The sequence below is a fragment of the Carassius gibelio genome, chromosome A5 (genome assembly GCF_023724105.1).
Source record: "Carassius gibelio isolate Cgi1373 ecotype wild population from Czech Republic chromosome A5, carGib1.2-hapl.c, whole genome shotgun sequence".
NCBI lineage: Eukaryota > Metazoa > Chordata > Actinopteri > Cypriniformes > Cyprinidae > Carassius > Carassius gibelio.
Genome location: NC_068375.1, coordinates 33,868,155 through 33,895,513, shown reverse-complemented (window position 1 = coordinate 33,895,513; position 27,359 = coordinate 33,868,155). Strand labels below are relative to the sequence as shown.

Below are 27,359 nucleotides of genomic sequence, written 5' to 3'. Positions count from 1 at the left end.
TAAAAAAATGGCATTGTAATTTGTATTAATTTATGTAAAATTCTGTACTTTTTATTAATACAGGTTTAATAGAAATGTTCTACAAATGGAAAAGATTGCCATAGCATTTCAGTCTTTTTTCATTTATTATATATATATATTTTGTATAATGTATTAAAATGAAATTGAGTATGTTTGTAGTAATATAAATACTATAAATACTGTTACGGATCACTCGGGAAGCTGAGGAGTAACAGATAAAGATGTTTATTTTTAACAGACACAAGCAGAGGAGCATATAGTGAGGGATGAGTGAATGGTTGGAATCGTGCTGGCTGGGTGAAGATGTCTTGGAGTGAAGGTGAACCACACACATGCACACTGGGGATCTGGGTCTTCGGAGAATCGCTGGAGAGAGTAGAAGAGGAGTTAGTTCTAAGAGTAAGCATACAGGAATGACCTTGTCGCGAACGTGACCGGACAAGGATTTAGTGCGTGTGTGTGGCTTTTATGGTGCTGAGGTGATAGGATGGTGATGCAGATCAGGTGGAGGTGAGGGTGTGCGTCGTGATTGCGTGGAGGTGGAACCTGGCGTGTTTGTAACACATACTCGTACTTCAAGTGGATTTGTAATACATTTAATAGTATGTTTTGTTTATCACCAATGTATGTAGTGTATATGACATATTTGGTTGCTATGATATTCTGAATGGTTGCTAGGCTCTTGCTATGCAGTTGCTGTGGTGTTGCTACAGTATATGGTTGATAAGAGTTTGTTTTGGGTGATTACAGACACTTCTGTTAATAACAGAATATCAAACATTGTTTTAAAAACTGATCCAGTTTCAGTGCTTTCATGTTAAGAAATTCAAAAGTTTTTGTTGCTCTTAAACTTGCACTAAATGTGATTATACCATCTAAGTAGCCTATGTAATTTTAATAGAACCTAATGTCTTCTTTAGTGATACGAGCTCAAAAACATTTATAACCTCTTGAATTTGTTCAATATTGTGTATTGACATGGTGCCATAATGGAAATGGAATTGTTATTTATAATTATAATGAAAGTTTATTTAATGGTAACGTTTGTGAACACAACTGTAGTGTATGTCAGATCAAAAATCCCCAAAAACTGTGAATGGGGGCTTACTTTTGTACAGCAAACCCTCACAGACCCTATGCCAACCCTTTGCCACCCTAAAACGCCATCTTATAAATTCTATCTTTCTGTAACCATTTTCTGAATTTGTGATCTGTGTCTGGAATTTCTGCCAGTGCTGCTTAAGGATGGAGCTTGCAGGGTCCATTGCTTGTGAATCTATTTTTAGCCATGTGTAATTTAAAGATAATACGCTCTATTTGCATTTGCCAGCCCTATCAGTCAGCACCGACTGTATGGCATTCTGTTTGCCTCCTTACTCACGTCAATTATGCTAACTAACACTCTTTAATTTTGACTCTTCTTTCATTTAAATTAAAAAATAATAAATAATTGAATACTAATCAGCATTTAATACTTTAATTTAATGCTTTTCTCTCATTTAAAAGGTGCACTTAGCAATCCTTATTTTTACTATCCCCCCAACATTGTCACTCATGACCAGAAGTCAAGACTAAACCAATTCACATTGGTGACCACATAATCGTTTTGTATTACCTATTTTATTAGCCATTTCACACAATTCAGAAAAACTAAAATGTGCAGAAAATATAGGCCTGTTATTATAATATTATGAATGTGCTTTATTTGGAAGAAAGTCAAGGTGTGAATGACTTTAGCCCACTTATTCCATTAGAGTATTGCTCTATACAGTGTATCCCCCATTCCACCCTCCTTTGTCCGTTCCATTTGGGAGAGACCCAGAGGTGAAGTCTCCCTCACGCCGTGCCCCGCTCCCCTTTCCCCTTCTCACACAGCTTCTGTGCACGACACCCTCTCAGCAAGCAGGGGCGCCAGTTTGCCAATTCCACACACAGTGAAATGATAGATAATGGAAAACTGCTTTGCGGTGGTGGCGCAGAAGATTATATATATTTTTTAACTGCTTGTGCAGTATCGTGAAAAAAATGCAGCTCAAGTCAATGATTCTATGACGATTCTAAGACAATGATGTTTCCCTTGATCTTTTGAAATAGAAGAGATATTTGTATGCTTAATACATCCTGTTTCATAACTTCATCAATAAAAAGGCTTTTGTGTAATAACAAATTTTTTGTGTAATAAAGCTCATTCTGATTTTGATTCTGATAACCCTCAGAAAATGGCTCATTTTGGATCAGAGAGACAAGGTGACATGACATAGGCACAGTCGTTTGCATATGACCGCCACCAGAGCAAGACAGCTATGCCTATTTTTGAACCATTGCATCTTTTTTATGCCCACATCTATTCAGTCAACATGCAGCGAGTAGGTTTGAAGGAGTAGTTGTTTACAATAATATTGCAATGCCAGTCAGATGATGTGCCATTCCTGGCTGTGGAAAAACTGACTATTTCAGTCAGAGGATGTGAAACAGGGTTGAAAAGGTCATGAATCACTCAAATTTGAATGTTTTTCATTCAAAAAAACTTTAGTAGTATTATAATTACCGCTCTGGGAACATAATAATTAAAAAAAAGAATTTGTTTTTATGACGCAAGCTTCCACAGCACAAACAGAATGACAGTGACAAGACAAGACACAGATAATAAAAAGAATAAACATAGGATAAGTAAATAGGGAAAAAAAAACAATATAAAGAAGACAATACAATATATTTGTTTATACAAGTGTGTTATGTACAGATGCATAGAAAATATAAAAAGAGGTATATGTGGTAAATAGAGAAATGTATAGATAGTGTTGTGTATTACATGTTTACTGCCAAGTTCATGAGATGGATTGCCTGAGGGAAGAAACAGGCTATTCTGGTGCTCAGTACTTTGTGAGCACCGACCAGATGGCCATGGTTCAAAGAGGAAGTGTGAGTCCAGAATGATTTTGCCAGCTCTTTTACTCACTCTGGATGAGAGCAGTTCTTGGCCAGTGGGGAGGGTTGTTACCAGTGTTTTGCTCAGCAGTCCGGACTATCCTCTACAATCTACTAAGGTCTGATTTGGTAGCTGAGCTGAACCAGACAGTTATAGAAGTGCAGAGGACAGATTCAGTGACTGCAGAGTAGAACTGTCTCAGCAGCTCTTGGTGCAGGTTGAACTTCCTCAGCTGGCAAAGGAAGTACAGCCTGTGCTGGGCCTTCCTGACAGTGGAATTTATGTGGAAGCCCCACTTCTGGTTCTGAGAGATGGTGTTGCCAATGATGGTGCAGTGCAGGTCACAGTACTGACCATGATGGTGAGTAGGGGGAGTACAGGGGGGTTTCTTCTGAAGTCCACTATCATCTTCATTGTTTTGAGCATGTTCAACTCCAGTTTATTATAACTCCACCAGACAGCCAGCTCTTTAACCCTTTTTCTGTAAGCAGACTCATCTCCGTCTTGGATGAGGCCTATAAGTGAGGTATAAGAACACATCCCTGGGGGTGCCAGTGCTGATGGTGCGGGTGCTGGATGAGAATTTTCACAGCTTTACTAGCTGCTGCCTATCTGTCAGGAAGCTGGTGATCCACTGACAGATGGAGGTGGACACAGAGAGCTAATTTGGACAGGATGAGGTTTGGGATGATACTGATGACGGCAGAGCTGAAGTCCACAAACAGGATCCTAACATAAGTCCCTGGTCTGTCCAGATGTTGTAGAATATAAAGCAGTCCCATGTTGACTGGATCATGCAGACCTGTTTGCTCTGTAAACAAACTGCAGAGGGTCCAGTAAGAATTCATTGATGTCCTTCGGGGGGCCAGCACCAGTCTTTCAAATGACATTATGATCTCAGATGGGCCTGGTGCTTTCAGTCCTCACACTGATGTTATATCATTGGCAGAAAACTGGTTTCTCAGCTTTTCGGAGTCGTTCCTGTTAGCTACTCTGATCTCCTTTGTCCAGTATATTACTGTCTCTGATAGGATTTGTAACATGCTGTCTGTATTTTGGCAGTTCATGTTTGAGGTTTGCTTTATTAAAGTTCCTGAGAATGATTAGGCCTAGTAGTCCGGGTGTTGTTACTCATGTGCACTTGTGGTGGATTGTAAACACTTACGAGAATAAAAGAGGAAACCTTATGCAGCAAGTACAACGGCTTACAGTTGATGAAGTGTGCTTCTAGATCAGGACAGCACATCTTGTTCAATGCTGTTACATCTGTATACCACCTTTTGTTAATGTAGAAGGATGTCCCACTACAATGCGATTTCACTGTTGATTCTGCGTCATGATCTGCTCTGAACAGCTGGAAGCCCAGCAAATGTAAAGACCTCGAATGTCTTCATTCAGCCAGGTTTCCACGAAACACAGAACATCAGAGTTTGAGAAGTGTTTATGGTTACACTTTATCTCGATAGTCCACTTTAGACATTCTACTGACTGTAAGTAACTTTGTAACTACATGTCAACTACATATCAACTAAATCTCAGAATTTTGCAACTACATGTCTGCTAACTCTCAGAGTAGACTATTAGGGTAGGTTTAGGGTTAGTGTTAGGGGTAGGTTTAGGCTTAGTATTAGTTGACAAAGAAAGTGTTAGAAGATATTAAGCAGACAGTCTACTAATACTCTACTAACTGCTAGTTGACATGTAGTTGCAAAGTTACTTACTGCTAGTAGAATGTCTAAAGTGGACTATCAAAATAAAGTGTTACCGTGTTTATTTATTTGGGAGAGCAGAAGTTTGTCCATTTTGTGGAAATTTGCTAGATGGATGCTAGGCAGTGGCGTTCTAAAGCCGCGCTGTCAGAGCTTGACAAGCACGCTGGCTTGCTTCCCACGCTTGCTTCTGAGTTGCTTGAATAGCGCTGCTGCTCTGCCAACTACAATGTTCAGCGAAACATCTGAGTAATCAAAAACCAGTAGAAGATTGTGTGATCTGTACTGCTGAATGCTCAGCAGTTCATGCTTCGTAAAACCTATAAAACTTACAACTTTTAAACTTATAAAACAAAAAACAAACAAACAAAAAAACTAACAGAAACATTAAAACAACTGGCAATCTGGATTTATGAATTTCATGCTACCTCTGAGCCAGGTTAAACATTTGTAAAAATACCTACATGCCACTTTTGTGTTCTTCTGTTCCATCTCTGTAGTGCATATAAATTTTAATACTGATTTGTTTTGATTGGTAACTACTTCTTCTTCTTATATTTTTTTTTATTAAAAATTTAGAAAAAAAGTTTTTAAAATATTCCCTTTCAAATTTGACATAACAGATGAAATACTTTTAATAAATTAAAGTAAAAAAAAATGCAATCACAAATTAGAAAGAAAAAGGCCCCTGTAAATCACTTTAAGAAGTCAAATATCACCTTGTAATAGGAAGGCCAAAGTTGCTCTGAGAATTTTTGACTGCTCTTAAATTAAAGTGCTCCTAAAAAGAAAACTAATCATAGAGCCCTGCATATAGAGAAATTAATATGATTTTAACATTAACGTATTTTAAATGCAATATACATTATTAAAAGGTATTAGTATTTTATTTTTCAATTGTGTGGCGTTTGAACAACATGAACATTAATTCCAACTTTCTAGTACATGAAATCTACCGCAGTTGATTTAATAGAATGTGATACTGTCTCAGTGGAAAAAGCAATTAGCTTGAGTTTGTATTTGGTTTTTTGCTCATCTCCTCATCCATCTAGAATCAGCATGCTTGAAATTAATTGGCCTCCTTCATATAGACTTCCTGCTAAGTTCCTGTCCTTCTCCTTAACATGGAAAAAAGCTTCCCAAATCAAAAGAACTACAAATCAGAAGTTTCTCATCTCAATCCCAGCCATCTGCATCTTTTGTGAATAAAATTGAGCCCATGGGTTTAGACCTGCCTTCTCATCTTTTCAATCAAATTCTCCGGCCCGCTGCTTCTGAGTGGCAACTGGCCAACATCTAAGCCTGGCACTCAATAGAGTTTCTCTGTGGTAAGAAGCTAAATCTGTTGCAGTGAACCATGCCTGATGTGTTAATGGTGGATTCTTTGCTCCTTCTGAAATGCCATACTCCAATCAGAAACCCCAGTTGACTCTTGTTCTTTCGTCCTCCATGCATCCCTTTCACTGTAATTAGATATGGTGTGCCCACTGATTGGATGTTTTATTCTCTTTGTCTATTAGCTGTGTACTGAGAGGCATCTTTTCTTTCCCCAGAAGGTAGGCAGGAAGTGTCATAGAGATTGGGCTTATCATGAAAAACGAAATAAGGAACATTTTGCCTGTATCACTGCGCAACAAAGAATGCCTCTTTTTCTTAAATTGGATTTTGTTTTCTGACTAGCTGATGCTAAATAAAGTGATCGGGGTTGATGCGTGTTTATATGTCACAAACTTCTGATCAGATGTAATCTTTTGACATGCGCACACTGCATGAATATACAGCATTTCACACCGTTATAAAAAGCACACTTGAAATATATCTACTTTGGGTCCCAATTAGGCGACGACCAGCACATGAACTGTTGTCTGTGGATGATAGTCTTAAACAAGGACTGGTGGGACATTGTGATGTTCCACCACACATACGCTGAGTGAAAGGGAGTTTTATAATGATGGGACACTCATTTATGACACTTTACTCCCCAGGAAGAACAGCTCGTTCTGCATGTCATACGTCATTGCACTATTTTTTTTTTGTCACTGCAAATGCGCAGTACTTTCCAATTTCATTTTTAAATCTGATCAAGTGTTTACATGTCTTCTAGCTTGGATTACAAAAGGAATAAACCACCCCTTACAATCCAATCGAAATCGGAATTGGCCAATTCAATCCGATTGATGTGGTTACATGTGACTTTTTTATTCTGACTGTGTTTCTAGTCATATTACAATCAGATTACTAGGGTCCATGTAAACACAGTTATTGATAGGCGACAATGAACCAGGACAAGCCATTATTTTAAATTGGAATTTCTCTGGATTTACAAATCTTTGGGAACTGGGAGTGCACAAAAGCATGAAATATGTAACAATGTGCAAGTGGTCTTGGGATATTTTATCACAAAATCTTACATATTGTGCCTTTAAGGCAATAAGAAAAATATATTTTAATAAGGTCTTTATTTTCATCCTGGAGATGAACTCTATGTCCTACAATGAATTCTCCTCTTTCTGTCTCCCAGCAATCATGAAAGCTTGTTGATAGAAGTTAATGAAATGAAATAAATTGGCTTGTAATGCATGGGAGGCTGTAAAGGTAATGGAATTTGAAGAGTGTCAGTGGGAGTGGGGAAATGGGGTGGAGATTGTTTGAGGTTTGTATCCCGAGGGCTGTGAAACAAGGCAGCAGTGATATAGAGCAGAGCCAGAGAGTGTCCAGAGAGTAAGGTGCTCCTTTATACAACCTTCTCTCAGACTTTCCATCAATTAAAAAATCTTGATATCTTTTTAAATATCACATCATATGATATAAATCACTGTGATATTACATGATGGTTATGCTAGAATAGGCTTTAAAAAAAGCAGCATTAGTGACACATAGTATGTGAACATAGTATCTTTGTATTATTTGGCTCTCTCTTGGCATTTCTTAACAACATATTTCTATTTTGAGAGTGTTGTAATTTTTTCTATTACATTGTTCAATGTAGACATCAAGTGCAGAGCATTTGCCTTTTCGTCTGCCAGGATGAGATTGAGAGATTGGTCAGAGACCAACAGAAAAAAATAAAATAAAAATAAAATAACCTCCTGAGGCATTAACGAACCTTTCAAATAGAGTTATGTTTAACATGGAGAGGGAAAGAGGGATAGAGATATAGAAGAAGGAGATAAAGAAGGAAGGAGAGAGACACACACACAGAGAGAGAGAGAACCTGTTTCCAGTTATAAGTGATTTATAAGTGATTTTGGTGTGAATAAAATTTAAATGCTAGACAGTGTCACACACAAACATACACACACTGTAATTTATTTTATAAGCATCTTGTAGACATTTCCACAGTTCCTCTGGATTGAGTCTGTCTATTTGTTCTGTTTCTTCATATAATCTCAGACAGACTGAATGATGGTGAGACCAGATCTCTGTGTGCAGCAATGGCTGTTTTCAGAATACTTGTGCAAACAAAAAATCCTACTTATTATTATAATTAATGGCAAAATGAATGCTTAAAACCTTAAAAACACTTAAAACCATTCTTTTCAATTGTCATTGAAAATATTTCTAATCATGAAATCTATGGTTATTGTATTTTTAAATTCTATGCTGAAAAACAAAATTTTAATTAGAACCGTACACACAAAATGCTGTCCGAAAAAGTAAAATATTGACTACTTTTCAGATTTTTGTTAATTTTGTAATTTTTATAAAAATTTGATAAAAGCACAAATGAATATAGTTTTCATTGGTCAAATGTAGTGAGGCTTAGGGGTTCTAGACTCATTCTTCCCACTAGTGCTCTTTTGTGACTTTCTCAGTTGCTACTACATACTACAATGCATGCTGATGAACTTTTATCATAGTTTATAGTTATATGGTAATGAGTGTTCTTTTTCATTAGTATTGTTTGTTATTTAAATTTTGTGAATGGGAATTCCTCTTTTGCTGTGTTATAAGCCGGACTTTAGATGCTTTCACATCGAATTTGCGATCTTGATGGCACGTTTTACAAGGAAAGATAATTGTCTGTTTTGCTTATCTATACACTTTTCACTTTTTCAGGCCTAAAACAAAATCATTGACAGAGTCACAGAGTCATTGTACTGCTGCTACAGTGTGGAGCACAAATGCGACCACGTCAAATCTGAACTCCCACACTCTCAACAAAATTTGACAATTTTTGTCGCAGTCTATATGCTGATGTTTGCAACGTGCAACTGTCAGTGGTCCAACAGCATGAAAAACAAAATGTATTCAAATCCTGAATGAATTGTCCATGAAAACGTTCTGTGTGCTGCATATAATAATTATAAAGCTGTCATTCATTTCATTTTATCGCAATCTCTCAAAAATCCATTATAATCAATAAGGCTCGGCCTCATTGAGGGGTTAAGAGAGACTGAATCTTAGAACTGCTTTGAATTTTCTTCGATATTAAATACATATTTTGAAAAAACAAAAGAGTTGTTTGACCTTGCATGCATGTAAACCTATTGTAGAAGACTCCAAAAACAATACTGGGAACCTTAGAAATTTCATAGGGCACTAAAATTGTAAAAATACAGAAAGTTTTCTGTGAGGGGTAGGCGTGGGTTTAGGTTAAAAAAAAGTGTATAACTATCTGTATATAAAAACAATAGAAGTATATTTAATGTCCCCGTTTAGATATCTAAGTAAACGTGTGTGTATGTGAACAGCTGGAGTTTGTCTGGCATTATTTTCTCAGCCAAGGGCAAAAGTCTTCCACAGTGTGAATGTGCAACAAAGAGAGAGAGAAAGATAGGGGTAATTTGTTTTGTTTGAGAGGGGACGGCAGGGAGTGAAGAGTGCTTAAATTGATTGATTGGTGGCTTGTAGAGTAGTGGACTGGGCCATAATTACTCGTTGTGCCTAGTGTGATAAAGAAATTAATCAAACCATTATGTTGCTGTGTTTTATCATCAGGTAGCAATAATTTAATAAACTAACTTCACTTGTCTTCAGAATGACTTTCCTTGCTATGTGTGTTGACTATCTTTTGCACAGAAGGTTAGAAATTTTACATTACATCTGTTGGTAGGGGAAGGATTTTCCTGTTGTTAATTATATAAATAAGAAAATAAGTCAGAAATTATTCATTTTTATCATTCCATCTGTCTACCCTTCTGTTCGCCGTCATACCTGTCAATAACTCTGGATCTGCTACCGCTCTATTACTCTGTTACCGCTATGGAAGTATCACATCAGACTCTATTGCAAACTGTAAAAATACACTCGGTTGAAGTAAGAAATCTAGGGAGATTTTAAAAGATTCACATGCGCAGTGAGGTTGTAACTTTTTGATGCTATGTCATTCTTGCGTACCTCCCGCTGAGCAGAACAAATGAGAGGGGCTGGAATAATCTGCTGGATCAGTCTGATTGTTCTTAAATCCTTCATGTCCACTTGTATCGCTGAGTGGAGCCTTCATGCAGAGTTGGAAATAGGGCAGCCAATTCTCCATTCGGCTCAGCTGTTTGTGGATTTTCTTCTCCTTGACTATCCCCCCATTTGCCTCAATCACTTTCCTTTTCCCATTCACTCTAAAAGAGTCTCTGCAAATCAGTTACCTTCCCTGGCTCATTTTGGATTTAGCAAGGATATTGTCTGTGGCTGATAATGAGGTGTGGTGCAATGATTTTCTTTCCCCCATGATGCCACACAGGTTATTTTGTCAGTGGAGGCTGCAGGCCTCATGATGTAGAAATTTAGGCTGGTGTTATTGTCTTCCCATTTTATCAAATAAGAAGCTTCAGCTCAGCCTTACACTGAGTAGATGTTACATCAAATCAAGGCCTGACATAAGAACTACAGAAAGTAAAGAACTTTGATGCAGTACTTGGATTTGTTGTGATATGATATTATATTTGAATACACATTCATTTTAAATTGCATTTGCCAGAGGATTATAGTGTTCTATGGCCTGCATCAATAGCCAATGGCTTGAATGTAAAATTATTTTGGTCAAAATTATTTTTTTCCTTTTACTCTAAGCTTACATGCTTTTATATCTACATGGGTAACCTTTTAGTTTTATATTTCCTCTTCTTATAAGTCACCCTAGGAGGAATGCAGATCTTAAAACAGTTTTGAATTGCTTCCATAAGGAGACATGAGCTCAGTTTTTTGTTTAGGATTCCCATGGGACTGTTATGCACATCCATTGTTGTTAGGAAAGTGTGTGTGTGTGTGTGAATAACTCAAGAATAGTACAGCTTCTATAATTAGCAAATTTTTTGCTCAATTTGCATTGTTCCTGACCTGTTGGCAGTGGGATGCAGCAAGTTTATTTGTCTTCAGAGCTTTAGATTAGTGGAGCACACCGCTTGTCAGAAATACTTGTTAAGCTTAGTTTATTTTTTTCTTGAAATTGTGTGACTAATTCACATTAAGGGACATCAACATGCCCGCAAAGTTTCAAATGTTATGGAATGTGTGTACCTAATTTCAATATCGATTGTGATGTTAATTTGACCTGCAAATTTCATGATTATAAGCATATTGTGAGTTTTGGTGAATTTGTTTTTAATCCAATTAGGGTCAATTTGACCTGGAACATTTACAATACCCATCATTTTAACATTCTAGAAGGGTTAAACATCACATCTTAAAATTGTACAATATAAAATGTGCATTGGTTTCTGGTCCCTTACAAAAGGAAAATATATTTACCAATATATTTCTTAAAATATATTGTGATATATTGTAATATATTATTTTCCCTTTTTATTTTCTAATATATTATATATTTTAATACAATATAATATATTGATAACACATATACTGCATTATATAATATATTGCAAAATATATAAATACGCTTTCAATATATTGCAATATATTGGAAAAAATAAATATTAAATTCCATATATAAGAATATATGCCTAATATATTACATTATATTTTCCAATATACTGCAATATATTTTTGTTTCATAAGTGGTTATTCATCAGAGGCAGAGGATCTTCTAATTTTTGGAAATTAAATGATTAATATCGAGTCTAGATTCTGATAGACATGTCCATTTGCCTAAACAAGTTTAATTGCCATGTCTTTCCTAAGCATACCCATCATTAGTATCAATATCACAATGAAAAGAGATTGCCTTTTACCCCGAATGTTACACAAACAATATAATCACTTTCCATTATGATAGATGGAGCTCTGGAGTCAGTTAATCGGTATCCACTCTTAATTAACATGCTCAATCATGTCTTTTTCAAAACGATCTGCCGCCCACCTTTTTCATGATAGCGATTATCAGTTGTTTGGCTGTGGATTTGACAGGCCTAATAATACTGGATAGCCTCAGTGAACTGCAGGGTGGACTGGAGACTTTTATATCAGATGTGTCCACAGTAGGAGGATGGTGTCACATTTTATGTCTGTTGTCCTCAAACGTGGACAGTAACAAAGTACATTTACTTGATTACTGTACTTAAGTACACTTTTATGTATCTGTACTTAATGTGAGTATTATTTTTTTACTGGGAACTTATGACTTTAACTTCAATACATTTGAAAGACAAATATCGTAATTTTCACTCCACTACATTTCTATTTAGGTCCTCGAAGTAGAAAGTTGTTACTATGTAGCAGCTTTGAAAGTCAGTGGGTGATACTTATCTTATAAGTGGTTAGGTGAAGTGATTTCCCAGCATTTTTTTTTTCAGTCTGTATTTACAGCAATTTCACTATCCTCTCAGATCAAACGAGTCAGTCTATTGTTCGTTATCTGGCTCGGCTCGGTGTTCATCTTCAGTTCTCTCTTAACAGCAGTTGAGTCAGTGTACTGTTTGAGTGCATGCATACTCCGGGATATTGGTTTGTTTTAACTCAGAGGGAGTGTCAGCCACATTCAAAAAGTTAACAGCTTAAAGCTGCGGTAGGTAACTTTTGACGCTCTAGCGGTTAATAAACAGAACTGCTTGCGTCTTGCGGAAGAACATCGTAGCCGGAACTACTTCTCTCTGTTTATGTCTATGAAGAATCACAAAGGTACTGGGTTACTCCGCTGCGGTCTCCCCGAAGCAATCTAAAATAGTCTGAATATAAACACTTATTATAGATGTACCCTAGTGATTCAGGACAGGCTAAAAACACGGTTTGGAAAATGGATTCATGGTGTACTCGCTTATTATATACATTTTTCTACATTTTGAACACAAACAAAGCTACGGACCGCAGCTTTGATTGGTTGTTTCTTACCGGGAGCGGATGACTTTCTGCAAATGGCAATAGGACCACTGGGAGGAGCCAGAGGAGCTTTATTTTTTCACAGATTATCTGTCTCATATTCTGCTATCAGGACATAATGACAGGTTTAACAAATATGTAAAAAATATATTTTGACAAAAGTTACCTACTGCATTTTTAAGTCATCTTAATGCGTATTGGAGACGTGAACCGTTTCAAACGATTCAGTTCGATTTGGTGAACTGGTTCAAGAAGATCCGGTTACATTGAATGATTCGTTCGCGAACCGGATATCACAAACTGCTTTGTTTTGAACTTTCTCACAACAGACACAGAAGAGAAGACAATGCTGAATAAAGTCGTAGTTTTTGCTATTTTTGGACCAAAATGTATTTTCGATGCTTCAAAAAATTCTAACGGACCATCTGATGTCACATGGACTACTTTGATGATGTTTTTCTTACCTTTCTGGACATGGACAGTATACCGTACACACAGTTTCAATGGAGGGACTGAGAGCTCTCGGACTAAATCTAAAATATCTTAAACTGTGTTCCAAAGATAAATGGAGGTCTTACGGGTTTGGAACAGCATGAGGGTAAGTTATTAATGACATAATTGTGCTATTTGGGTGAACTCAACCTTAAAGATTAAAAAAAATTATTTGCGTACTTAAGTTCAATAAATATCACATACCTTTAGACTTTTACTCAAGTAATATTCTAAACGTTGATTTCAACTTCTACTAAAAAATTTCTGGTAAGATATCTGTACTTTTACTTTTATTTTATTTTTATTTATTTTTAATAATTTTTGCATAATTGAAACAAAGCTAAATAATATTAACTATCAAAATTATCTAAAGTTAAGCCCCTAAAATCCATCCATACGTCTGTATCCATGTGAAGAATTTGTTTTATATTTCTCATCTAGTCCCTGACAGGTCTTCTTGGTGACCTGTCAGTGTTAACAGCACTGATTAGTCTGAGTGTTAAAGCATATAATTATGGGTCATAAGTTAGCTGGCATGAAACATCTCATGCATATTCAAATCAGGCTGCCATGGTAACTAGCAGCATTCTCAAATAACACTTATTCTCCTAGTGAATCAGAAAGGCAATGAGTGTTCTTAGGATTTAAAAATTATCAAATGAAAAATAAAACAATAAGCTATTAATTCAGAACTCGACAGGTAATTTTAATTACATTTAATCACAGATACATAAACTGTGAGTTCATACAGTCAATGTGGGTTAAGACTAGAAATGTTAGGTCTATGGTTAATAAAATGTGCTCATTATTCTCTGTTTTGCTGTCATCTCATAGTGCTTTTCTAAAAATTGTTGCATAAACATTGTGTGACATGCTGATTGAGACGTTAGACAAAACGTGGTCATAAACAGGCATGGGCCAAAACAGGCAATCCAAGGTCAAAATACATAGGCAAAACAAGGCAAGGCAAGGCAAGGCAAGGCAAGGCAAGGCAAGGCAAGGCAAGAACTAGACAGGCTAACACGCTAATAAATAATCAGCCGTGTGGGAGTATGCAACTTTTATAGTGTCCCTGATAAGAAACAGGTGTGGTGCAATAACGAGTTCCTAGGCAGGGGTTTATAGGACATGGAGTCCAGAAAGAACCAAGACAAAAGCCCTTATCATTTACATTTACATTTAATCATTTAGCAGACGCTTTTATCCAAAGAGACTGACAAATGAGAACAATAGAAGCAATCAGATCAACAAGAGAACAACAACAGTGCCTTGACAAGTCTTAGTTAGTCTAGCACAGAACTTTTATTTTTTCAAGAATAGAAAGATAGTGCTAGAATTAGTATTATCGTGACACATTGTAACTGGAGCTATACCGAAGGACTGCAGTGTATTTCCTGAGCGGTAATTAAAGATGAAGTGTGTAGTTTCTGTCTCACTTGTTTCATCCAACAGAATTCCAAAAATAATGATTTTGTTTTTTCTAAATAGATTTTTAAAGAGGGCAAAACGCTCAGATCCCGCCCTAAACGGATGCCATTGGTTGCTGTATTGGGCCACTCAAAAAAATGAAATAACAATTGATAGTGCCACAGTGTTTATGCTTTTCAGGAAATTTCCCAAGGTGCTACATTATAGTCTGCATACTCTCTTTTATAAGACACATAAAGGCATTGTGCATGTGCGCAAGGTATTTTAGTGCAGATTTAGACATTAGTCAGATTCAAGTGTTTACGGCCTGTTTTTTCCTGTTGATCAGATTATTTCAGGTCAATACGCTCTCAGAATTTCACTTGGATGGATTGAGGTGTTTACTTGAAGGCTTTTCAGTCCAGTTGAGCCACCGGTCTGATTAAAAACTGATTCCTGTAAACATATCGGGTGCATGTAATTGTAGCTGTTTTAAAATCTGCTTTTGGGTTTTATTGAGGCATTTATTGCTATCCTTGTGACTGCTGAATTGGCCGTGTTTCCACCTGATATTAAGATGAGTAATAATTACTTGTATTAGTATGCTTTCTTTCAACATGTCCCAGAGTGATAACATGTTAGAAGAGCTGACTAAGAGTACTTGGTTCTTCTCTTCAAAATTCAGTGTGGTCATGTGTTTTTAACTACCTTGATGTGGTTTCAGTGAAAAAATTAAATGTTGTTCCAAACCTGTAAGACCTTCATTCATATTCGGAACACAAATTAAGATATTTTTTGATGAAACCTGAGAGCTCTCTTACCCTGCTTAGACAGCAACAAAACATCCACCAGTACATAGTGAGGACATCATAAAAATATTTACATTTACATTTGTGATGCAATCTTGGAAAAACCCATTGGATGTCACTCTGGGACTTTTTCAGGAAATTCGAAAAATAGGTTGAATGTCAACCATTGTCAAAACTATTATTCTATCTACTATCTACTATTATTCTATATACATCTTTTTCATCGCCTCTGTAAATATCTTGGAAAAATTAACTTGCAGGAAAAAAGTGATTTATTGCAGCAATCAGAAAAGTGTCTTTCACTTATGTTAAGAACAATCAGACACAGTTAAACTTAATCTAAATAAACCACGTAACATATATACAGTAGGCTTAATGAAGGTGTATCAATGCACATTTCCTATCAGGCCAGTCCTGTGTAAACTACGGCACGCAAAATTGTTTTTATTGATTTATTTTTTATATCGTGAGATGCCGGAGCTCAATAGAACTACAATCTGAAGTAGCTGCTCACTTAAACAATCTTGTTCATATCAGTTTGTATCGTAGCTCAGTCTTGTTAATGTCAGTACCCTTAACGATGATATAATGGACTATTTCACATCCAGAGATGAAGGATGCAGTTGTACTGCACTTGCTTTTCTAGATGTAATCTAAAAGCTACAATATTCCTGCTGTCTAGTCATACAATGGGTGATCAAAAGTTCAGAGACTATACCCATGGTAAACAATGAAAAAGTGTTCTCTTTAGGGTAACATCAGTCTTTTTGTGTAATGATGCAGTATAGCACCCCTGACAGACAGCTCTTGTTAAACCTGTGAAGTGAAAGTGAACCCTGTCTCATCTTAAACCAACTTTTCTCAAAATTCCATTGCTGAAAATCATAGCTATCCGCCAATTTCAGATAACCATAACTTTTGTTGTGTTCAAGCTATAGACAAAATAAAAACAGTTGTGGAAAGGGCTTGCTTTCACATGGTATAAAACCCTAAAAAATGTAAAATTTCACCATGTGGTTTTTCCTAGATCGCATTCCATTTATTAATTTAGCAGACGCTTTATCCAAAGCGACTTACAATTGGGGAATACAACAAGCGATTCTTCCGAAATAGCCAAATAGACACAGGAAGTGTAGATTTGGAGTGGCCAGGAAGACAAGAAACTCAGTCTTTGCCAGGTTGAGCTGTAGGTGATGTTCTTTCATCCATGCCAAGATGTCCCCCAGGCAGCCTGAGATCCATGCAGCTACCGTTGGATCACCTGGTTGAAATGAGAGATAGAGCTGTGTGTCATCAGTATAGCAATGGTAGGAGCAACCATGTGCCTGTATGTTGGGTCCCAGTGATGTGGTGTATATGGAGAAGTGGAGGGGTCCAAGAACTGATCCCTGAGGAACCAGGAACCATCTCAGTCTTCCATTCCACCCCCTGCTTTTCTGTCCCATCACACTGGTATCTGTAGCCAAATATATAAATAAAACATATTTTATGGAAAAATATTTAGTGCCTCAACATTTTTACCGATATAGCTGATGGAAATGCCATTTATCGATAAAATATGGTCAGCTGTGGCCTAATGATTAGAGAGTTGAACTTGTAACTTGAAGGTCACAGGTTTGAGTCTCGGTGCTGGCAGGAGATTGATGAACAGTGCTCTCTTCCACCCTCAATACCCATGGCTGTTACTTGAAAAAGTAATTCACTACAAATTTCTACTATAAACATATATAAAAAACTACCAATTACTTCTTTAAAATTGTAATTTGATTATATTACTGATTACTGCATTTAAAAAGTAATCAGATTACTAATTACTTTACTTTCAAGTTAACTCTTCAAGTTGTCAAACCTAAAAAATGCACTACAAAGAGAAACTCAGTTATTTTATTAATTTAATATTGACAGAAAAAATACTATTTTAATAATACTATAGTATTATTTTTATAGCATACACTCCCGGTCAGGGTTTTGGTAAGGGAGGAACTCAGGTGCAGACAGGAAGTAACTAAACAGGATTTATTTAACAAAAAGGGAAAACAAAAACCCACGAGGGGGGAAACACTGACTAGGAAAAATACAAAATAACTGAACAGGACTGAGTTAGAGATAAACAAAGACTCAAAGTACAGGAACATTAACTATAAACAAACACTCACGGTAATACAAACACTTCTTCAGGAACAATCACAAATGTGGAACAGTTAGATGAAACAGTCACTAATCTGAGGGTACAAATCTCAAGTGATGAACAATGAACCGACGCAAGACAGAGCACACTAGGAGATCTAAATAGGGGAACAATTAAGACACGACAGGTGGCACAGATAGGACAATCACGACAAGACTAGGACAACAAGGGGGGCGGGGCAAGGGAACGAGACAACACAAGCACATGGCCCAAAGACAAGGCCATGTGCTTGAACACAAAACACGGGTCTGCCATGATCCTGCCTCAAGACTAGGAAAAAAAAAAATCAATGACACGAGGGCAGAATCATGACAGAACCCCTCCCTTAAGGAGCGGCTTCCAGACGCTCCTCAAGGGAACATCAAACACGGGACATGACTGACATGACAGACTGGGACACAGACACAAACCAACAAGACATGACAAATAATAACAATGGCAAACATGAATACACAATGGCAGGGTTGGGGTGGCAAATCAAAAAAAAAACAAACAGGGAAGGGAAGGGGAGGAGGCGGGAGCACAAAGTTCATGGGGGACAGACCAGGGTGGGTGGGAGGGGTAGGGATCTTAGGAGGACAGGACGAAGGCTGACGACGGGGGGTACGGGCAGGTCTGGGTGGTGAGGGGTCTCGGGACAACTGACAGAGGACATGACAGGAGCAGACACGGGACGCGGGGCAACACTTACGGGACGCGGGGAGATGACAGCTGGACACGGGGGAACAACATCTACTGGACACGGGGAGACAACAGGACATCTACGGGACACGGGGCAACATCAACAGGACACGGGGCAACATCAGCTGGACACGGGGCAACACTCACGGGACACGGGGAGACGACATCTACTGGGCTCGGGGAGACAACATCTACGGGACACGGGGGGATAACAGGACACGGGGAGACAACGGCTGGACACTCGGGACTTCTGGGGGCAGGGTCTGGGGACAAGACAGGACTGGCGGGGACTTCTAGGATCTGGACAAGACGAGACAAATAATCGGAGAAAGCTTTAGCAGCTAGGATAATTGGCATCTCCTTACGAGATGAGACAGACTGTACTAGAGTTTTTGCTGCAGAGTCGGCCGCGGCTCTCTCCTCCGCTCTCACGACTGCAGACTTGCATACAGCTCTCCTCTTTGCCGGCTCGGGCATGCCAGCGCTCACCGCTGCTGGCACGGGCACGCCAGCGCTCACCGCTGCTGGCACGGGCACGCCAGCGCCCTCCGCTGCTGGCACGGGAGGAGACAGGGTCACAGGACCGGCAGGCCCCTTCTTCTTCCTCCTTGGGCGCGGTGCAGAGGCCACAGCTGGGTCAGAGGCGGGTTGGGGGAGTTTGGTCTCGGGCAGGGCAGACTCGGACGCCGAAGACTCTGAGGCTGACTCCCATGAAGACCGTCTCCCTCGCTTGTTGGGGAGACTGAAGGTAGTGGGAGGTGCCTCAGGATTTTGGGAGGGACTTGCCTGATCCCCCAGGGTTGCCACGGCCACGACACGACCCTCTGGGATCGTTGGCAGCTGGGTAGGTGGAGGGGACCTCCGTGGCTCCTCCTGGGAGATGCTTTCCCACAGCCGGGCATAATTTTGGAGGATCCATTCCCCCTCAGGTGAGTATGGGAGGGTGACCCCCTTCCTGTCGGTGGGGGACGACATCCAACATTGACGACGGAACTCCAACAGGTGTTGGAGCTCGGGGGACCTCCTGCCTGCTGAGTTCCTTTTTGGTCGGTTCATTCTGTCAGGGTTTTGGTAAGGGAGGAACTCAGGTGCAGACAGGAAGTAACTAAACAGGATTTATTTAACAAAAAGGGAAAACAAAAACCCACGAGGGGGGAAACACTGACTAGGAAAAATACAAAATAACTGAACAGGACTGAGTTAGAGATAAACAAAGACTCAAAGCACAGGAACACTAACTATAAACAAACACTCACGGTAATACAAACACTTCTTCAGGAACAATCACAAATGTGGAACAGTTAGATGAAACAGTCACAAATCTTAGGGTACAAATCTCAAGTGATGAACAATGAACCGACGCAAGACAGAGCACACTAGGAGATCTAAATAGGGGAACAATTAAGACACGACAGGTGGCACAGATAGGACAATCACGACAAGACTAGGATAACAAGGGGGGCGGGGCAAGGGAACGAGACAACACAAGCACATGGCCCAAAGACAAGGCCATGTGCTTGAACACAAAACACGGGTCTGCCATGATCCTGCCTCAAGACTAGGAAAAAAAAAAATCAATGACACGAGGGCAGAATCATGACAGAACCCCTCCCTTAAGGAGCGGCTTCCAGACGCTCCTCAAGGGAACATCAAACACGGGACATGACTGACATGACAGACTGGGACACAGACACAAACCAACAAGACATGACAAATAATAACAATGGCAAACATGAATACACAATGGCAGGGTTGGGGTGGCAAATCAAAAAAAAAACAAACAGGGAAGGGAAGGGGAGGAGGCGGGAGCACAAAGTTCATGGGGGACAGACCAGGGTGGGTGGGAGGGGTAGGGATCTTAGGAGGACAGGACGAAGGCTGACGACGGGGGGTACGGGCAGGTCTGGGTGGTGAGGGGTCTCGGGACAACTGACAGAGGACATGACAGGAGCAGACACGGGACGCGGGGCAACACTTACGGGACTCGGGGAGATGACAGCTGGACACGGGGGAACAACATCTACTGGACACGGGGAGACAACAGGACATCTACGGGACACGGGGCAACATCAACAGGACACGGGGCAACATCAGCTGGACACGGGGCAACACTCACGGGACACGGGGAGACGACATCTACTGGGCTCGGGGAGACAACATCTACGGGACACGGGGGGATAACAGGACACGGGCGCCGAAGACTCTGAGGCTGACTCCCATGAAGACCGTCTCCCTCGCTTGTTGGGGAGACTGAAGGTAGTGGGAGGTGCCTCAGGATTTTGGGAGGGACTTGCCTGATCCCCCAGGGTTGCCACGGCCACGACACGACCCTCTGGGATCGTTGGCAGCTGGGTAGGTGGAGGGGACCTCCGTGGCTCCTCCTGGGAGATGCTCTCCCACAGCCGGGCATAATTTTGGAGGATCCATTCCCCCTCAGGTGAGTATGGGAGGGTGACCCCCTTCCTGTCGGTGGGGGACGACATCCAACATTGACGACGGAACTCCAACAGGTGTTGGAGCTCGGGGGACCTCCTGCCTGCTGAGTTCCTTTTTGGTCGGTTCATTCTGTCAGGGTTTTGGTAAGGGAGGAACTCAGGTGCAGACAGGAAGTAACTAAACAGGATTTATTTAACAAAAAGGGAAAACAAAAACCCACGAGGGGGGAAACACTGACTAGGAAAAATACAAAATAACTGAACAGGACTGAGTTAGAGATAAACAAAGACTCAAAGCACAGGAACACTAACTATAAACAAACACTCACGGTAATACAAACAAAAAATCAATGACACGAGGGCAGAATCATGACACTCCCAATATCAACAACATTATAATTTTTTTTGTAAGATAAAACAAATTGAATGTGATTTCTTCATTCTCAGTCTCTGTGAGTATCTTTCTGATACCAGTCACTAAAATTACATGAGATATACAGTAGTGTCACACTACGCTGTTGGAAGGAACACGGAGCAAAGGATAATCAAAGTGGTCTTTATTAATCCGGCAGCCGTAATTTTATTGACATAAGTAACTGTAATCAAATTACATAAATTTAAAATGTAATGCATTACTTTACTGCATTACCAGGAAAAGTAATTAGTTTATAATAATGCATTTCTGTGTAACGCATTATACCTAACTCTGGCTACTAGCCTATAGAATTTATGCAGTAGTTGAAATTATGTATGGAAACAGCTCAAGGGCAACAATGACAACATCACTCACACCATTTTATCGGTAAAAGGCTAGTTGGATGGGAACAGGCTATGGACAGTAACGTTCACAGCAACTTTTTTTTTTTATTTTTTTTTGTTGCACATATTATGTTTGTCGATAACAAAAAGGTGGAAACTTGGCTAGTGTGATGTGCAATAAGGAGACCCAAGCTGGGAGCGATGACTCATTCACAGCAACTGAAACACATCAACCATCAACACAACCTAGCTGACATTAGACTGCCACTGAGACCTCACATCACAAAACAAACAACACACCATGTCTCGCCCCCCTTTTATTAGACCCCGTTTTGTTTTGTTGTGTGTTGTTGTTGTTTTTTAATACTTCTAACTGTAATACATTCCACACTGTTTATGCTATGAATGACATACCTCAAATTGTGCAGCTTGTTAAGGATGAAGTAAGCCATGTAAGGAGAGCTGTTGCTCTGCTAAGTGTCTAAGTGTCCATAACAAAAGCTTGTTACGGGCAACTATCTGGAACACGATAGTAAACTACTTAACAACACATTTAAGATGAAAATGCATGAATTTAAATATATTTCCTACTGACTGGCTATCACAATGTTAGTTATTTTTTGCAATCAATCGAAATCAAAGTCTCCATTCTAGGGGTGTCATGATATACTGGTATTGACAATAACTGTGATATTCAAAGCAACAATTATCAATATGTTCGTTGGGTGAAAAAGCAAAACTCAATAAACAAAGTACCAAGTACAAAGACTGACACCCCCCCCCCCACACACACACACACACATACACACACAATAACGAGATATGTCAAGTCTAAGATTGTGACAGCCCTACTCCATTCCATAACTGCTAACAAATAGAAAGGCTCAAGCGTCTAACAGTTCTACAGTAAATGTCCTGCAGCTAAAATCTGCAGCTTATTATTTGCTAGAAAGCTTTTCCCTGCTGTTAACTTTGAATAGTTCAATTTAGACCCTTCAAATGATCTGTACTTTCCGGAGTAATGGATTGCAAGCACTCTAGACAGCTTTGAAAGTTAGCAAGCCCAAACCAATGCAAGTGCATGTGGGGATGCACATGTTTGAGACCGATATAAATAGCGCACCATAAATCTGACTCCCTGTGGAGAAGTTCTTCCATAAATTCTGAATCTGATCTGAGAAAAGTAATTCAGTGATGGGGAAATCAATTTCATTTAAAGCTCTCATCATGTAACTGACAGCCAGTAAGAAAGAATCTGGGTTTAAAGAAGTCTGAGAGAAGTATTCTATTACAGCGGAAGGCTGTGATATTACAATAGTTACAGCCTCCTGAGCTCCTCAGTTGGTTGTTGCTGCTGCATCCCAGCAGGTATATTCTTTTTGGTCACCAGGTGCCAAATTCACAAAACATTCTTAAGAATAAAATTATATTAACTTCTGTTTCTTAATCTTAAGAATAAGGTAATGAATATTTTGTATTCACATGAATTTTCTAAGAATGTTCCTATATTTTTTCTTAAGATTCATCTAAAGACAAAACTTTGTAATTTGTATTTTTCAAGAATTACTCTTAGGAATGTTCTTATCAACTTGAAAAATAAATATTTATGAATATATACAGTACAGATCAAAAGTTTGGACACACCAAATTCTCATTCAAAGAGTTTTCTTTATTTTCATGGCTATGAAAATTGTAGAATCACACTGAAGGCATCAAGGGCTATTTGACCAAGAAGGAGAGTGATGGGGTGCTGCGCCAGATGACCTGGCCTCCACAGTCACTGGACCTGAACCCAATCCAGATGGTTTAGGGGTGGTCTGGACCGCAGACAGAAGGCAAAAGGGGGCCAACAAATGCTAAGCATCTCTCGTGGAACTCCTTCAAGACTGTTGGAAGACCATTTCAGGTGACTACCTCTTGAAGCTCATCAAGAGAATGCCAAGAGTGTGCAAAGCAGTAATCAAAGCAAAAGGTGGATACTTTGAAGAACCTAGAATATGACATATTTTCAGTTGTTTCACACTTTTTTGTTATGTATAGAATTCCATATAGAATTTGACATGTGAATTCATAGTTTTGATGCCTTCAGTGTGAATCTACAATTTTCATAGTCATGAAAATAAAGAAAACTCTATGAATGAGAAGGTGTGTCCAAACTTTTGGTCTGTACTGTATGTTACTCTAATCCACAAATAATCCACTTCAGTCCATCAGTTAATGTCTTGTGAAGTGAAAAGCTGTGTGTTAGTAAGAAACAAATTCATCATTATGGCAAAACTATAAACCATTGCTTCTGGAGAAAATACAAGTCTATAATCCATTGAAACAAAAGCAAAAAATAATTTTTATTAATTCGAAGTCACATATTTTTCCTTGTCCTTCAACAACATGTGACCTCTGTCAGATATGAACTTTGATGTTTGGGTCATTCAGCTGCCCTCACACCAACATGTTTTCACTATTTTGCTGTCTGTAATCCTATCCCTGTTATACCCAGCAATCCAATGTATTTTCCAATCAAGTACTGAGACATTAGAGGGTTGTGTAGGGCTGTGGTGCCGGAAAGTTGACATTAATAATGTGATTGTGCTTTGCCCTCTTATCCAGAGGTGACAGGGGGTAGGCCTCCTCCTGCTGCTGAGAGAGAGGCAATCAGCATTTCATCTGCAAGACTGATTAACTTCACATTACAATCAGACACCCACACACACAAACCATGCAGGCACTCAGACACACAAGTTAATGTACAAATGTACGGGGCCACACGCAACACACACTACTCTCATACTCAAGAGGTGGATCTGTAATTATGCCAATGAGATCAAGTCAGGCCTACTCAACAAGCTTTAGTAATCAGTTTTATTTATGCATTTATTTTCTAACTGCTTTTAAGGAACATGGCAATTACAGGAAAACAAATGGCTCAAGTGTCATGTCACAGTCTTTGCTGAATCACCTGGGTATATCTTTGCTCAAGTCCCATTTCAATCAGACACAATCTGATTGTGAATAGAGAGAGTGTTGAACAGCAGTCTTACTGTTAAAACCACAGTTTAGCAGTCTTAATTATTTTATTTTGTATTTGTATGTAAAGTGTGATTTTAGTAGAAATATATTTTCACGTTTTGTCTGATTTCTACAGGTTGGAACACAACTGTCAGGGTTGGGGTGTGAGGATGAGACAAGGACTCTTTATTAATGATAAAATAAATTAAACAAAAACTACCACAGGGAAAAAGACTGGCAACTTTGCAAGCAGTGCAAGACAGGATCATGACACAACCAGGGAACATACAACAACAAAGTACCACAGGACTGCAAACACAAGGAGAATAAATAGGGAGCAGACAAGGGACGACGGGTGGGGCAAATGAACCAAATAATCAGGTAACAAGGTGGGAAGGGTTAGTAAATAGACATGAGAGCACATGGCACACAGAAACAAACAAGAAAAGCCTTTTGCTCACACAAAACAAAACCCCAAGCATACTGTATGGCCAGCAAAACAAAATAATACACAAAACATAGCTAACGAGAACACTCATAAGCCATGTGTTCACACAAATCATGAGAACATAAAAACACACAGCCCTTGAAAAAACAAGCTGTGTGACACACAGCACAAAACATAACATAACATGAAAGCATGTGGTCGAACAAGATGTATGTCACGATCATTAGATGGAGTGCCCATGAACTTCAGTAGAGGGCACTCCACTCAGGACCATTCCACCCATCAACCACCAGATGTCAGCATATCATCACTTGGACACTAGCACCTCTCATACTGTTGCACCACACCCGAACTAAATTCCCCATGAGTCACTGCATCACAATCACCTTGCCACACCTGCACCTCATTCATCAGCCAATTTCCTTGCCACACCTACACCTCATTTACACACACATAAAAGCAGCACAATCACTCTCACTCACTGTGAAGTCTTGTTTAGCCTGTCTGGGATTTCTGTGCGGTTTTCTCTAGAGTTTGTTCGTCCTGTGTATTATCTTAGATTGTTTAAACTGACTTTGATTATCTGCTGATTGCCCTGATCACTGCTTGTTACCGTTAATGATTCTGGATATCCCTAACATACGTGATGCCATTCCTGAGTTCTGCCTGTATGACCATTCTCTTAATAAAATTCTGCACATGGACCCGAACGCCTCTGACTCCTCGTTACACATTACACATAAAATATCTATGAATCGAAAGACATCACCCTTACAATTAACTTTTATGTAAGCGGTATGTTGTATGGCTAACACAAACCAAATTCCTTAGTTTTCCTGTCAACCAATTATAAAAAAATTTCAGCCTGGCCAGGTTTATTCAGTGAATCATTAGACAGCATGAAAAATATAATTGGCAATGACTTGTGTGTAATTTTCAAATGTCAGATGTTTTAGTGTCAGATCATGAAGGATACACATATAACTCTTCACTCTCCTCCACTGACAGAAAGACGAGCACATGTGAGTCTTGAGTTTCCAAACCATGCACCTTAAAACCTTGGGATACGGACAAATAATTTCAGAAATGTCAGTTCAACTGAGGCGTGTAAATAAAGGCTTCTCTTTTGACACACCATTTGAAAGCTGAGCAGATGACCTCTGCATTTATGAAGGTCTTAGAGAGAAACATGAAAATGCTCAATGTTTTTCAGCGGAAGACCAAACTCAACCTACTTCCTCAAACACAAGTGCATTTACAAGATGAATAACAAAATAATGGGCCTTTTTCATGCCTTCAGAATGATGCATTTCAGTTTCATTATAGAGCTATAATTAAGATCATTACATAACTGCCTAAACTTTACAAAATGCAAAGCTGTGTTGTGTCTGAACGCGTTAATTGAACGATAGTTCATGAACTCGTTCATATTTTGGGCGAACGTGAACTGAACATGCTGTATTAATGCCTGATGAACGTTACTGTCAACTCGTTCATTCTGGTGTCTGTGAACGGCATGCTCTCTCAGGTTAACTTCGTTCAATAGGGTGCCAGATTTCTAAAGAGCCTTCCAGCCGAAAACCCGGCTAAAACACACCGTAAACGGGTCTTAATATGTAGCGGAAAAACACCCAATCTGGCAACACCAGCCACCAGTGTCGCACCGCCGTCCGCCGGATGCGTGACGCGTCATCTAAAAAAAAAAAAGGCATGGAGGCGACAGCAGCATGTAGCAAGAAGGCGTATGATCATTTAAAAGAATTTTATGATGTTTATGACAAGGTCGTTGAGAATGGGAGACAAAGCAAAGCATTAAAGCAACAATGGGGAAATGCTGTCCCCTCAATGCTAATGTAAACCCTGGTTGGATAAGGATTCAAAATTGGATATGAAGATGAAATCTGACGCATAGCTTCATTGTTAAAACTGATAAAATAATTGCTGTCTGTGATTATATATGGGCTGTGGCAATAATTGTGAAAAATAATAGCTCACAGCAACATATGGAAAAAAAGAACTATGAACTAGTTCATTTTTGGAACTGTGAACTTAGTGAACTTAGTTCAAAATTTTGTAGTTTGAACTATGACCTGAACTAGTTCATTTTAAAATTTGTGAATTGAACTTTGAACTAGTTCATGTAGAAAGTGAACTTTCCCAACACTGATGCAAAGACAGAAAGTCATGTTATGATTGACTGGACTTTAATGCAGATTAGACAGCCTTTTGCCTGTAAAATATTTGATTCTAATGACTTTTGTTAT

At 39.1% G+C, this 27,359-nt stretch overlaps 1 protein-coding gene across 1 annotated transcript in view; it reads left to right on the top strand.

Moving 5' to 3' along the window:
* Nucleotides 1-324: 324 nt before the first annotated feature.
* The window catches only part of srrm4 (serine/arginine repetitive matrix 4), a 54,083-nt gene continuing 27,048 nt past the window's right edge, over nucleotides 325-27,359 (top strand). Inside the window, exons 1-2 of the mRNA XM_052598761.1 lie at nucleotides 325-420; nucleotides 3,168-3,311. Of these exons, the coding sequence (XP_052454721.1) occupies nucleotides 325-420; nucleotides 3,168-3,311 (240 nt within the window). The remainder of the gene's footprint in view (nucleotides 421-3,167; nucleotides 3,312-27,359) is intronic.